This window comes from Carassius carassius, chromosome 23, assembly GCF_963082965.1.
Source record: "Carassius carassius chromosome 23, fCarCar2.1, whole genome shotgun sequence".
In the NCBI taxonomy this organism is placed as follows: domain Eukaryota; kingdom Metazoa; phylum Chordata; class Actinopteri; order Cypriniformes; family Cyprinidae; genus Carassius; species Carassius carassius.
Window position 1 is genome coordinate 24,313,756 of NC_081777.1, and position 13,969 is coordinate 24,327,724.

At 35.1% G+C, this 13,969-nt stretch overlaps 1 protein-coding gene across 1 annotated transcript; it reads right to left on the reverse strand.

Moving 5' to 3' along the window:
• Nucleotides 1–840: 840 nt before the first annotated feature.
• slc17a8 (solute carrier family 17 member 8) lies at nt 841–11,887 on the reverse strand. Its single transcript, XM_059507173.1, has 12 exons — nt 10,859–11,887; nt 8,622–8,877; nt 8,082–8,200; nt 6,633–6,747; nt 5,630–5,717; nt 4,546–4,632; nt 4,053–4,195; nt 3,767–3,916; nt 3,550–3,682; nt 3,195–3,305; nt 2,812–2,939; nt 841–1,917 (listed from the first exon to the last, which is right to left on the reverse strand). The coding sequence occupies exons 1-12, from the start codon at nt 10,954–10,956 to the stop codon at nt 1,573–1,575; spliced, it is 1,773 nt and encodes a 590-aa protein (XP_059363156.1). The 5' UTR covers nt 10,957–11,887; the 3' UTR covers nt 841–1,572.
• Nucleotides 11,888–13,969: the final 2,082 nt, after the last annotated feature.

Sequence of the window (13,969 nt, forward strand, 5' to 3'; positions counted from 1 at the left end):
GAGCAGCCGCTGCTGTAATCTAATGTATGTGCCCAATTAATTATGCATGCTATCTGAGCTATATTAAAACACTACTATGCCGGCAATATATCTATCACATATACATGTATAAGTAAAAGATAAAATGAAAGATTTTTTATTCTCCTCCAAATAAACATTTAAAGAGACATCAGTTACAGTGATGCAATGGTAAAGTGCACATTTCAAACAATCATCTTCACATCCATGTAAGCAATGAAATGTCTTTTTCAACAGGTATTGTGCAAAATAAAAAAATAAAAAAATTCAGGCACATTGCGGATTGTATCTTTTTTTAATCTATATTCAATTTCTTAAGTACTAAAATGGTTCATTTCTATATATTCAGCCAAACATAAACTCTATTAAAGCTCTTCCACCTACACATACGAACTATGAGTAATTAATGATGGACATACTGCATTTTTCAAAGGCATTCCACTAAATACACATCCATCTTCTGACTATTATAAACTTTTATGATTAAATGATATTTTCTGAGATGTGTTGAATTTAGCAAAGAGGTTTGTGGAGGCTGCACTACAACATGCAAGAAAAGCCACGGAGGCACAGAACAATGTTTCTGACTCTTTTACCTGTTTATGTACTATACATCTGCTTTCTTTGCAAAGCTGACAACAATCAGAACATAAAATCAAAAAGAACTGATGCATATTCTGCTGTCAGCCTTATAGTATGCTAGATATAAAAAGAAATTTTATATATTTTATATATTATATATTATATTATGGTTTGTTTTACTGTAAAGCTATTAGTTTGCTAGCCTGAGCTAGTGTCACGATTGTGTTCCCCTCGGTAGAAATCATGTTTCCCCCTCCATTCTAGAATCATCCTAACCTCCCCCTCTCCTTACGGCGCCCCTGGCAATGATATTCAGACATTTTTAAGGACCTTTTGGGACGACAGTAAGATTCTCTTATGCTCACCAAAGCTGCACTTTTTTTAAAGTTACATTTAAAGTAACTGTTTTATATTTTATATACATTTAAAATTGTTACTTATTCCTGTGATGCAAAACCTAAAGTTCATCAGCCATTACTCCATTCTTCAGTGATCCTACATGATCCTTCTGAAATCATTTTAATAGGCTGATTTGGTGCTGAAGAAAAAAAACCATTATTTAATAAATGGAAATTATATAAAAAAAAAGAAAAAATAGCAAGTTCTTTTGTAGCATTATAAATATTATCACTGTCATTTTTGACCAATTTAATGTATCCTTGCTGAATAAAAAAATAAAAATTTCTTTAAAAATATTGTACTGAACTTTTAAACAGGTAGTATAGACTTCAGCTGAAACTATGTCTGCCTACAGCTGTCAAATAACTACTCACAGATCTTTCACATGTGACTGTTCTTTCAGCTTCTACAGCAAGATGAAATCATAAAGGAAGCCATCCAAAATATTTCTTCACAACTCAAATATACTGTTGTGTCAAATGTCAGGTGGAATGTTGTATTCCCAGCGTGGGTTAATTAAATAAATCCTCCTACACCTAAGGTCTCAGTCTTGGGCGTTTGGTGACCAAAATGTCATTGATACTGATTCTGATATTCCCCATTTTCATAATGATTTGATCCGTGATCTTCATCTGCTTGCATGGTCACCCCTCTCTTCTTCCTCCAGCCTTGCTTACGGCCTGCAGAGCTTTCTGTGGTTCCATAGGTCTTCTGCTTGGTGGCCAGGGCACTGTCGCTGTTGGGCTCGGTCTCATCAGCCAGCTCATCTTGCCCAATGATGCCGCATTTCTCGTCACTGGTGTTCTCAGGATCGGCCCAGTCTTGCTTCTCACCAGAGGCGAAGATGGCATAGAAGATCACGCCAGTGTAATGCACCATGGAAGCAATCACAAAAACATGCTGCCACTCCAGGCGAGTCTGTTGAGGATATAGAAATGTAATGAGGACATGCAATATGTTTGTGTAAAACAAAAATGCACATTCAATTTGCTTATTTTTCATTCAAGGGTTAATTTAAACTTAAGTGTCTTGTTCCAAAGCAAAAGAGGTGAGGGTGAACTTGTTTGAGCTTTTGAGTTTTAACCTACTACCTTACAGTTACTTTCCATTTTTTATATTTAAGAACCTCACTAAACTGTCCATAATTGAATTTAGTGATACATTGTTAAAAAAATATATATATATTTTATATAAATATATAATTTCATAATTGGTTATAAGTAATAATTTTTAAAAAAATTTTTTTACAATGTATCACTATAGATCACTGGTTCTCAACTTTTTTGACTCAAAGATCCCTCATAATAAGATCCCTCAGAGGCTCCATGATATAGACCATTTACAGCATTAATTTACAAATTAAAAACAGTAGGAAAGAATATTTTTAATTTATTATTTTAATTATACTATATTGTATTATGAAATAAGTTTAATTTGCATCTTTTATAGTTTGATCATTTCAATATAATTATGTATACTAAATACTTGACTACTTTTGGAATACTTTTTTGCTATTTTAAGGACCCCTTAGAAGTGCTTTATATATATATAAAATATATATATATATATATAAATATTTATATATATATATATATATATATATATATATATATATATATATTATGTCATGTTTTTGAATATCCAGGAATATTTACACACTTAAAATTTCCCCTTATCTAATATAAGGAAAATGACTTCATGGAAGAAGGAAGCTATTTGCGTGTGATTGTATCTCTTAGGTTAAAAACAATTCCTTGTGCATATAGTATTATGTTTTTCTGTGCACAAGCATAAGCTGATGAAGTAAAATACCTTGTGTTTGGTAAGTGCTCCAACAATGAGGGGGCACACCATTCCAGACAGGGTACCTACTCCATTAGAGATCCCCATAAGAATGCTAGCATAGCGAGGAGCTATGTCCAGATGGTTTACATTGAATCCTGTGTCAAAGAATAAAAATACATTTCGCACATTTAGATCTTCTTCTGTGTAATTTTAGAAACTAATACCCCAGCTTCTATCATCATGCCCTTTCTACTAAATTCTTTTATTACAACTGAGCAACCCGTATTATTGAAGCTGGAGATGTGGCATAAGTACAAAGAAATTAAATGGTTAGAATCAAACAAAGCCAAACGAGACAGAGGATTATGTTGACTGACACTCTGATGACTAACACCTGTCTCATGCGTTACCTGATATCGCAAATCCACTGAAGCCCACCGCCAAGATGAGGAATGAGATGGCCACTGCACGTGTGTGTGAGAACCCAACCACCAGGAGCAACGTGGCCTCCATGCCAAAACCTGTGGATGATGGCAGAACTTAGTCATCAGCCACCGAGTTCTAAAAAGACAAGTTCAATTAAAAAAATTCCTAGATCTTTCGTTTTTTCCATTGCACTGCTCTGCATATTGCATTTTTAAAAAAATGTGTGAATGGCCCCAAAGGATCAGTCAACACTATGTCTTTATAGTTACCTTTATTAACATAAAAAGGCCTTTAAAAGCAAGAACTCAACCAATGATGTGAGCTTGGGACTTTGCCTACCTCCACAGTTCATAATTTTGCGCACGGTTGTAGTAGAGAGGATTTTCCGACTCCTCAGGAAGTCAGCCAGCTGGCCTCCGATCGGCACAATGATCGTCATCACCATGTGTGGCACTGCTGACAGAATGCCCACCTGAAACAGACCGACATCATGTATTTAGCCTTTTAGAGTGAATTGTGGTAGGATTCCGTAACTTTAAATCACATAACAGCCCACTTTGCTGATGGGGAACCCAAAGACTTCTTCAAAGTAAGCTGGCTGACTAATGAGCAGGAGGTAAAAGGTCCAGCTGCGGCAGAAGTTTGCCACAATGATTGCGTAGACAGGCATAGATGTGAAGAATTCACGCCAAGGAGTTTTAAATTTCTGCAAAGAGAGAAAAAAGGTCCTTTCAGACAAAGTAGTTTAGGATACTACATTGCCATCTTAAATTTAAATTGAATATATATAGAAAGTTTCACAGTTTATTATACCAAATGCATGAAAGAAGACTTTGAACTACCTCAGTAGCACTCATTAAATTGCCTCCTTCCCCAATCGAGGTCTCTATGTATGTCCTTTCTTTCTCGCTGATAGTGGGATGGATTGCTGGACTGTCATAAGCCAGCAAGAGCCAGAAACTATACCATATTATGCCAAACACACCTGGATATGAGCACAGAACCAGACTTTAACACATCTAAATTATATGTATATAAATATGTTAATACATGTAAACATTTTCAAAATATATACTGTATGTGTGTGTCTTTATATATACATAAAAAATATACACAGTAGACATATATTATGGTAATAAGAACTTTTATTTTGGATGTGATTAATCCCGATTAATCATTGCCCAGAACTAATAAGAATGTAAATTATTCTGATTGATTAAAGTCTGACAAATGTGTCATAAAGTGCATATCAGTTAATAAATGTCATCACTCACAGATTTTCATTTTCAGTGTCATTTTTTACCAAAACATTTCAAAGGCTTACCCTAAACTCACCATATATATAGAAGACAGAGGGCCAGCCTACATACTGCACTAAAACTCCAGCCAGTGGCATGGCTATCACAGCTCCTGCATAAGATCCTTTCAACCAGAACACACACACACACACCCATACACACACACACACACACACACACACACACACACACACACACACAAAGGCATAATTAAGAAAGTTAAATTAAGAGAGAGGGCATTAATCAACCTGCAATAATCCCTTCACATGACAGTTCAATAATTTGAAGCCATTGCGGGGGTTGCCTCATAACTGCCAGAGGGAAACTGGCATGATAGGTTCGGTTCAGCTTTGAGAGAGCAGAATTAGTTTTGTTCATTTTAATGTAGTAACTTCTACATTTACCTTTAGATTTTCATATATTTGTAGGATTTTTTAAGTAGGCCTAATGGTTCATCCAAAAATGAAGATTCTGTCATTACTCAAGCTGTCAAGCTATAAGAACATTTAAAGCAATAAATGCCAATGCCAGGATTCAAGTCCTTCATCAAACTCAGAGTAGTCTGCTCAGTTACACGTGCAACAACTCCAGACCTCAGCACAACACGTGTCTCTGTCTGCCTGAAGGACAGTCTGGCAGCTGCAGGAAATGGGATTTTAATGAAAAGGTGTCTTAATGTATATTTTATTACTGGATGCGCTTGTAAACTTTCCTGCTTGGCATAGGAAAGGATTCTTGAGTGAGGTTTGAAAATGGGAGAGGGTGCTGCTTCATTTACAAAGACTCTTTTACATACAGAAAGTGAAGCTCATTTACGTCCTGACACCAGAAGGTGTCACTGTCCACATGTCTTTATGAGTCATTGAATCATTCATTCAAATGATTCGTTAAAACATTGATGCATTCAATAACTAAACAAATGAACAAGCTGAATTCAGAACCACATACAACTCTTACTATTCCTGCTATAGAAATACATCGTAAAATGGTAAGAGCTAGTATGCAATTGCGAATTCAGCAAGTGATTCTATGTGAGTAACTCATTTAAGAAGAAAACACCTCAATGAGTTCTGTTACATTAAGTGTCTCGTGACAGTTTTAATAAAATATTACATACTCACCACAGAACGAGGTTGTAGCCAGACGACTTCTTTCCAGTGGAGGAGCCCATTTGCTCCACATCCCATGGCAGGCTGGGTATGTGACACCCTGTGAACATTATACATGGTTAGTATGCTTTCTTTCTTTATTTAATCAAAATGTAATTCTACTGACCAATTAATACTTAAAGGAGCAGTTCACCCATATAATGACGTCACGAATAGTGAATCATGACTTAAATTTAAGTCTGTCATCAGTATATGCTGGTTAGGTATGTTTTGACACTGGGATGCTGGTTTTATGCTAGTCCTTTTCTGGTTTGAGCTGGTCCTTAGCTGGTTTATGCTGGTCATGTGCTGACAATGAGCCAGCATAAACCAGCATAAACCAGCTAAGGACCAGCATAAACTAGCAAAGGACCAGCGTAAACCAGCAAAGGACCAGCGTAAACTAGCAAAGGACCAGCATAAACCAGCAAAAGGACCAGCATAAACCAGCAAAAGACCAGAGTAAACCAGCAAAGGACCAGCTCAAACCAGCAAAGAACCAGCGTAAACCAGCAAAGGACCAGCATAAACCAGCAAAAGGACCAGCATAAACCAGCAAAGGACCAGCGTAAAACAGCAAAGGACCAGCTCAAACCAGCAAAGGACCAGCTCAAACCAGCAAAGGACCAGCATAAACCAGCAAAGAACCAGCGTAAACCAGCAAAGGACCAGCTCAAACCAGCAAAGGACCAGCATAAACCAGCAAAGGACCAGCATAAATCAGCATCAAAACATACCTAACCCTCTTTTTGTGTTCCAGAAATGAAGAAGTCATATGTGTTTGGAATGACATGAGGGTGAGTAAATACTGACAGAATTTTCATCTTTGAATGTATTACTGCTTTAAATACACTGATCAATAGCATACCATTTAAAATGAATATGCAATATGTGAGGTTATGTCACATGTAAATTAATAATAAAAAGTAAATCTTTTATGATGTGTGTGAAGATGAGATCACTGGGGGCCACTTACCTCCACCAGCCCTTGTAAGATTCGCACAAACATGACACAGCCATAGTGGACCCTGGCAGCTGATGGAATAAACATGTTTAGCACTGACGTCAAGAAAATGGCTGCTCCAAACACCCTGAGAATAATTCAGAGATATTTATTAATGTTAGTTAATGCAGGTATCATGGATTCAATCAAAATTAAGCCATATAAAAACATAATGCAGCCTCAAATAATGTAGATTTATATAAATAAAGTTTTGTGGAAAAGCAGACAGTGAGGATGATAAGTAATTCCATAATGTTATCTGAATAACTGAATTGAATAACTATCATTAGTCCTATCATTGATCATAAAATATTTGTTTCTTCTTGACATCATACAAAGTGATGAGTTAGTGACACCTAGAGAGTAATTTTGTAACTTGAAAAATACTGCAATAAGAATTTCATATCACAAAATAATATCAAAATGCATTAGAAATGCACTGAATTTAGTTGGAACCATTAGTGCAACTATCATTGTCAATGAATATTAGAGTAAAAATATTTTTAGTTTTAGTCAGGATCTTTATGTATTTCATTAAGACGTGATCAAAGGAAAACATTTAAAGTCTCTCTATAAATACTATATATATATATATATATATATATATATATATATATATATATATAAACATTTATCAATTGAATTTAGTTTTGCTTGATGTACTGAAATAACTAAATCTAAAACAAAAATAAAAATGAATAAAAATTATTTAGACTATAAAAAATTACAAAAAATTTTTTTATTAAATATTAATAAAATTCTCTTTAAGATACTAATATAGCATTGGTACAGCTTGTATTTAGCATCTACGGGGGCCTGGGTTAAAACCCTGATCTGTCATGTATATGCAGATTTTATTGGATATCCAACTTGATTGTACTGATTAAATTATACAGTTTTTACCTTCAATATTTTGCAAACTAATTACCAAAGACCTTTTTTCCTCCATTCAAAATCCACTTTGCTGAAAAACCCATCAGGTTGAATAGGCATAATGCTAGCTGGCACATCATCACTGGATCAAACAGAAGAGAGTCATTTTGTTTCATTCAGTTGTCCTTTATCTCCATATAATCCATCCATCCATCTGCTTCTTTTTTTCCAAGACAGTGTGTAAGTGACACTTGTAATATTCCAGTGGCTGGTGTTTCAGCGAGAGATCTACTGCTGGATCTTTCATTATTAACTCTGTCAGCCACGTGTCCTCTTTTCCTGTGAGGCTTTTATTACAAGACCGCTATCGCTCCTCTAATCAACAAATGGCACAAATTCAACCCTCGCAGCCCTGACCACTGCACTTGTGCAGTTTCTTGGGTCTTCAGACACCTTTCAACACTGAATGTAATATGAGAGTTGTATTATGAAACAAAGGCGTGCCTTCCAGACGTGGCGTGGAGGCCCGTGCGTCAAGATGAGGCTCACCTGTTAGCTGCTAGCTTATTGGAGATGAAACCTCCAGGGATTTGAGTGACAATGTAGCCCCAGAAAAAAGAGCCATGTATCAACCCAACTGTCTCTGGATCCCAATTAAACTGAGCTGGCTGAAGGAGAAAAGCATTAGAAGAGACCATGTTAGCTTTGTATAATTAATAAAATAAAAAAGAATAGTAATAAAAAATAGAAAAAAAACTTTTGCATGCACATTTCTGTGTATGATATTAAAATGAGTTATCGTAAGATGTTCATAGTAAAATGACCTCTGAATATGTGTGTGTGTGTGTGTGTCATGTCTTCTTTCTAAAATTTCTTATGGCAGGAAATTACAGGAAGTTGTGGCAGTCAACTACAGTATGTAAAAAGTCACTAATGAGGATTCAAGCCAGAAAAAAAGGAACAAAATGAGGGTGAGTAAATGATGACAAAAATTTTCGTTTTTGGGGGAACTATCCCTTTACCTAAAAATTCCCTTGTTCTAATTTAAAGGTAATTTGGTATTTTCAGTTTATATGTTCCTAGTTTCACCTGCATGACGGCAGTCCCGTTGATGTAGACAGTGTTGTTGTTAACCATTTCTACAATGGCTACACCGAGGTTGCAGCGGATGCCAAACGAGATGCAAAAGCCAAGACCGCTGAGGATGGCGATGATGTAACGTTTGGGGAGGCCAAAGCAGCCACAATCCAAAAGGGGTGGGCTGCGTTCAGGGGCCGCCACTGGCCGACCATCTTCTGTCAGCTCAATGTTGTCCTCTTCAGCCACATTAGAACCATCGATCTTCCTACCGTAGGATATAAAATGTTTAAGAAATAGTCATGGCTTGTAAAAATTAAATTATATAACTCCATAACTGATGTATAAACCAAAATAGGCCCTCTTTTTGGATAACAAATGTAGCTTTAGCTGATCTAGATTCTAGTGCTGTTTGAAAGTGATATACCAATATTTATGAGTGATGTACTGATGGACTGGGAGTTGGAGGGGGCCAGCAAGGGTTGCAAGAGTGTGGCGTTGAAAAGGTCACATTGCGTTTGGTGCTCCCTCCATCTCGCCCTTACGCACCTGTTCCATTACTGAACCTGCATCTTTTCTCTCATCCTACTCTTTCATCTGTCTATTTTGAAATGCACACCTGAGTTCTTCTACACACAGTGGAAGGAGCTCAGTAAAAGCTGGATACTGGAGGATTGTGAATGGAAGATCATGAAGCATCATTTCAAGAGCTTGTTCCTGATGTTTGTGAAGCATTGTTATTGCACATGAGCCACTTTAAGGTGAAGTATTGCTCTAGTACACTCTCGAAATGGATCACATGCATGTTTTGCTATTGTGAACAATGCATACACTTATTCAGATCAGAATTGTTTCCATACGTTTTTTTTTCCATATCTTTTGTTTTAAATGAATTCAGAACTCTCAAGATGCTTCCTATTATTTTCATTAAACAGCATGAATGGAGACTGTATAGATTTGTAACATTGTCATAAGATGAAAAAAATTAAAATAAAAGTAAAACATAATGACGTAGATATGGAGAAAATTATCCAGAAAAGGACAGTATCACCTCTTAACATCATAAAGCCATGTGCAAGGATAACCATGAAACAACTTTACAGCATTTACATTATAATCATCCATCCAAGGCAATATATTATTCAATTTTTACCACAAGAAAAGTAAAAAATAAAAATATTTAGATGCCATTCTATCTGAGCATAGCATTGCATCTCAAATAAAGTCTGTGGCAAACAGCCAAAACACTTACTAAATTTCATCAGTACATTTTCAAAAGCAAGTATTCTACTAGATATTGTTGTAATTGCTAATTTAATTAATTATATTAATAAAAAATATTTTAATATTTGTTGTTTTGGAAATGGCATTCCTCTTGTGCACCTATTATAATGCTCTACTTTGCCTTATTAATTCAATTATGGTGCATTTTATGCATGCTTAGTTTATACACAAATCTGCATGAAATTCTGCAAACAGAAGCAATTTTAACAGTAGTGTAGTTCTAGTTCTACAAGCTCTAGAGATTTCCTGGCAATATTACACCGACACAGGAAATGATGTACATTATCTTACATATAAAGCTGTCTAATGTGCAAGAAATATGTACATGTACTTCACTCTAATGTGAAATCTTCAGGTTTTTAATTTCTTCAAATGTACACCTAAAACTGGATAACATTTAAATTACTGGCCCAGATACAAAGTGAAAATGCTATGTTTTTGCATAATAATGTAGTGATATTTCTAGATGCCCTGACAAGTAAAGATATCCTGTGACAACAATTTGATATGAATATTTATATGAATGTACGTAAGAACTGAAGATTTACTTTCTTTGAGAAACAATTTGCAAAGTAGAAATACTCTGAAAACAGTTTTTCAAACATTGAAACATTTTTTTTAAAATAAAATTATACTACCAACATCCCTCATCACAAATCTTTGAAAACATAACATAGTTCTATATATTATATGCTATAGTCCTGTATAGTTACACTCTGTACTTTATGTATATATATGTTAGTGTATTCTTTGCCATTTTTTTCAATTATATTTTTAAATGGAATATGATTGATTTATCTCAGAAATCAACTGCTCAGAAAATGTTAAGTTGATTACAAAATTGTAAAAATCCCTTTTTTAAATCCATTCTCATAATTAAGCATGACGCAGTATGTATAAGCAAGCAATCTTCTCACATCTTTATCTCAGCGCTTAGACTTCAATTCAACTGCCTTCACACTTACTTCTGCAGGTTCCCCAGAGAGTCACCCACACTGTTCTTCAACTCCTCCTTCCCCGGTTTGAGCTTCTCCTTTAGACCTGCAAACCCCCACAGTGGCATTTCTCCTTCCCTTGCTCTTCTGTCCCTCAAACACTTGTCTTCTCACACTTCTGCTCTTGCAGAAAATCCACTAGACGCTGATGAGCATCCTCTCCTGTGCTGGACTGAGATGGTCTAGGTGTGCTGGAGGGGAGGAGGAGAGATGCTGAGCCAGAGACGGAACAGAGAGGAAGAAGAGGAGGGACTTTGGTTTTGATGCTCTGGGTACAATCATTCATGCGGTTTGGGCTAAAAACATCCAGAAACAAGGCACAAGGAAAGAAATGGGGCAAATCCGTGTGTCTCCGGTTCATTGTATCGGCATTGTGAAAGTTATGCTGGCATACATCAATAATGGAAACTCCGGCATTCTCCTTAGCTCCGTCACAGACAGTGACAGAAGATGCCGAACTCCTGCCTCTTCTCCAACCCCTCCTTTCTTGGTCTTGCCCATACAAAAGCAGGCCGAAAAGAGTGATTAGCAGAGCTCATGAAATATTGACAGTGAAGTCAAGGATCGCAGGCTCAGGGTTCTATAATACAAGCAGCTGTAACAAGACACTGCTTCCTCTAGTCCCAGTCTAACCCTTATCCTGAGAATCAGATCCAGGGGTTCATGGGTCAAATGTATCAACGTCAACAACCAAACACTGACATAAAGGTTCAAACTGTGAGGGCAGTTGCATTGTAGTTGATGCACAAAAGTCACATGTGCAATCTAATTCTATTGCTTCTCTAAGTTAAGGGCTGCAACTTTTTCCCGTGAAAGCTTTTTTTATGCAATAATCAAAAAAAAAAAAAACAGTGTGCTTTAAAAATTCAGATATTGAGGTCTAAAAAATTCATTGGTAGTCTACACAGCTCTTGGGCTGTGTTTCACTGATGCTTGTTTAAGGAGCCTCAATAGTCTGCCATGAATAAAATCTGGAGCTGCCTCACTGAAGGTCTGCCATTCAATGCAAAGGTATAACAAAAAAAAATAAAAACTGAGAAACATTTACTATTCCCAATGATCAAAATGAACATGTGCATTTGTGCAAATGAAGATTCTTTATCTACAAAATGTGAACCAAAACAATTATACAAAATAAAAATAAATGAATACAGTTTAGTAAAAAGAAATTTTAAAAAAGTACGCACAGGAAAATCTTCAATGTAAAAGTCTTGGTCTGCGGGTCTGAACTCTACACTGTGATGTTGGTTTAACAAATGCAATTTTAATATACAGTGCAGACTTACAGTGGAAAAATAACTGCCCACTTATACTGCACATACTCGTTTTCAACAGACCATATTTTTTACACATACTGAACTTTTATTATTTTCTCTTTACATGGCAACAAAACAGATTGATAGACTTTGATTTGAAAGTGGTTTTTTTTCATATTTTAGTAATATTATAGAACAAAATCTGCATGATTAAAGAGTGTTTCTTTAATCTCTGTAAAATTACACAACTCTTATTTTGTGTTTGCTGACTCTTTCATGAGCAAGGAGGTTTTCAAGTCATTTTTTGAATCTGTTGATTAATTTTAATGTATTTACAAAAAAAAAAAAAAAAGTGTCACATCACTGCCCCATTAACTTTTACTGAAGTTATTATTATATATTAATAGTATAGTGTATCATGAAAGCACACTCTGGTCCAGGGCACTTTCTGTTCTTAAAGAAAAGAGTGACATCTAGTGGACTAAATGTATGGACTTTTTGAAGTGGTGGTCACATAAAGTATTAATTTGCATCATTTAACTATGACTCTTGTTTTTTGTATGCAATATCTTTGCAGGAAAAAGTGTGATTCAGCTTTTCCTGTCTCTCAATTTCCACAATTTTAGCTTATGGTTTTATGATTTCCACAGTTTATGATTCCCCAAGCCATACATCAATACAACGGCTTTAAAATCAACATCATCATCATCATCATCATCATCATAGAGAAATAAGGGATGCTGAGCAAATTTATATCCAATACATTTCTATTACTTTCCTAGAACTGGAAATAATAATTTTAAGATTTTGTTTTCAAAGAAATATTGTGCTAATAATAACATTTTGCTATTTTTTAAAGCAGTTTCGTTTGTGGGTATGTGTGTTGTTATAATAAAGTCAGTTGCGGCTACATATGAGATCAGATCACCTGCGTTTATTTTCAAGGACCATTAGAAGAAAATAAAAATGATTAAGATTTCTTGTCCACTAGCTGGCGCGAGTGTCTGTTTTTTTCTTTCAGGATTGGTTACTCGATCGTTTCAAGGTAGGTGTGAAAGTTGTTATCAGGCCAGAAGAATTTTTGATTTCAACCATCAAAAAAAAAAAGACACATTCATTAAATTAATCCATGAAATCTTTTAAATAGAATGCAGACGACACAGCATCTTTAGAGTGATGACTTTATTTATTTTTTCATGTGAGAAAAAAAAGACATATACAATAGTTTCCTTAAGCAAAATGAATGAAAATACCAACTGGAAAATACCATTACATATAAAGGGCGCTATTGTTATTTATAGTCTACTGAGCAACACTCCATTTTATTTATTATTTCAATGGTATTATCATAAAATTAATCAAACCTAGGATTACATACTAATTCAGTTTAGTCTGATACAATATGAAAGAGTAGCCTAAGTGTCTGACTGACAAGCTTATTCAAAAATCATACTAAGGCTACCAGTAAAATTTGTTTCATTTATACAATAATGAGTTTACTCAAAATAAACAAGTAAAACTGATTGCCAAAACGAATAAAATAAAATAGGCCTAATACATACACTTAATATAAAATGCGCTGGTTTATTTTAGTGTTATGATTTTTAGGCTACTTGACACTAATTTACTAACACTCATTTCAAATAGGGAATTTGTCAAGAATGTTAAGGATACAGGATCCAATATTTTGGCACTTTTAAACAACCCGAATAGGAATAGTTTTTGGTCTGCTTTTTGTAATATAATTTACTTACAAACAAATCATCAATATATTACTTAACGTACATTTAGTTCTAGTTTAAATATATATGATGGTGCAAGAACA

Bases quoted from the DNA above. Each gene is read 5' to 3' on its own strand.
- slc17a8 (XM_059507173.1), bottom strand. From the start codon at position 10,956: ATGCCACTGTGGGGGTTTGCAGGTCTAAAGGAGAAGCTCAAACCGGGG. The intron at 8,201-8,621 runs GTGAAACTAGGA...TTTCTCCTTCAG, and splicing joins ACGGGACTGCCGTCATGCAG to CCAGCTCAGTTTAATTGGGA. The intron at 4,196-4,545 runs GTGAGTTTAGGG...GCTCATATCCAG, and splicing joins CTCTGTCTTCTATATATATG to GTGTGTTTGGCATAATATGG.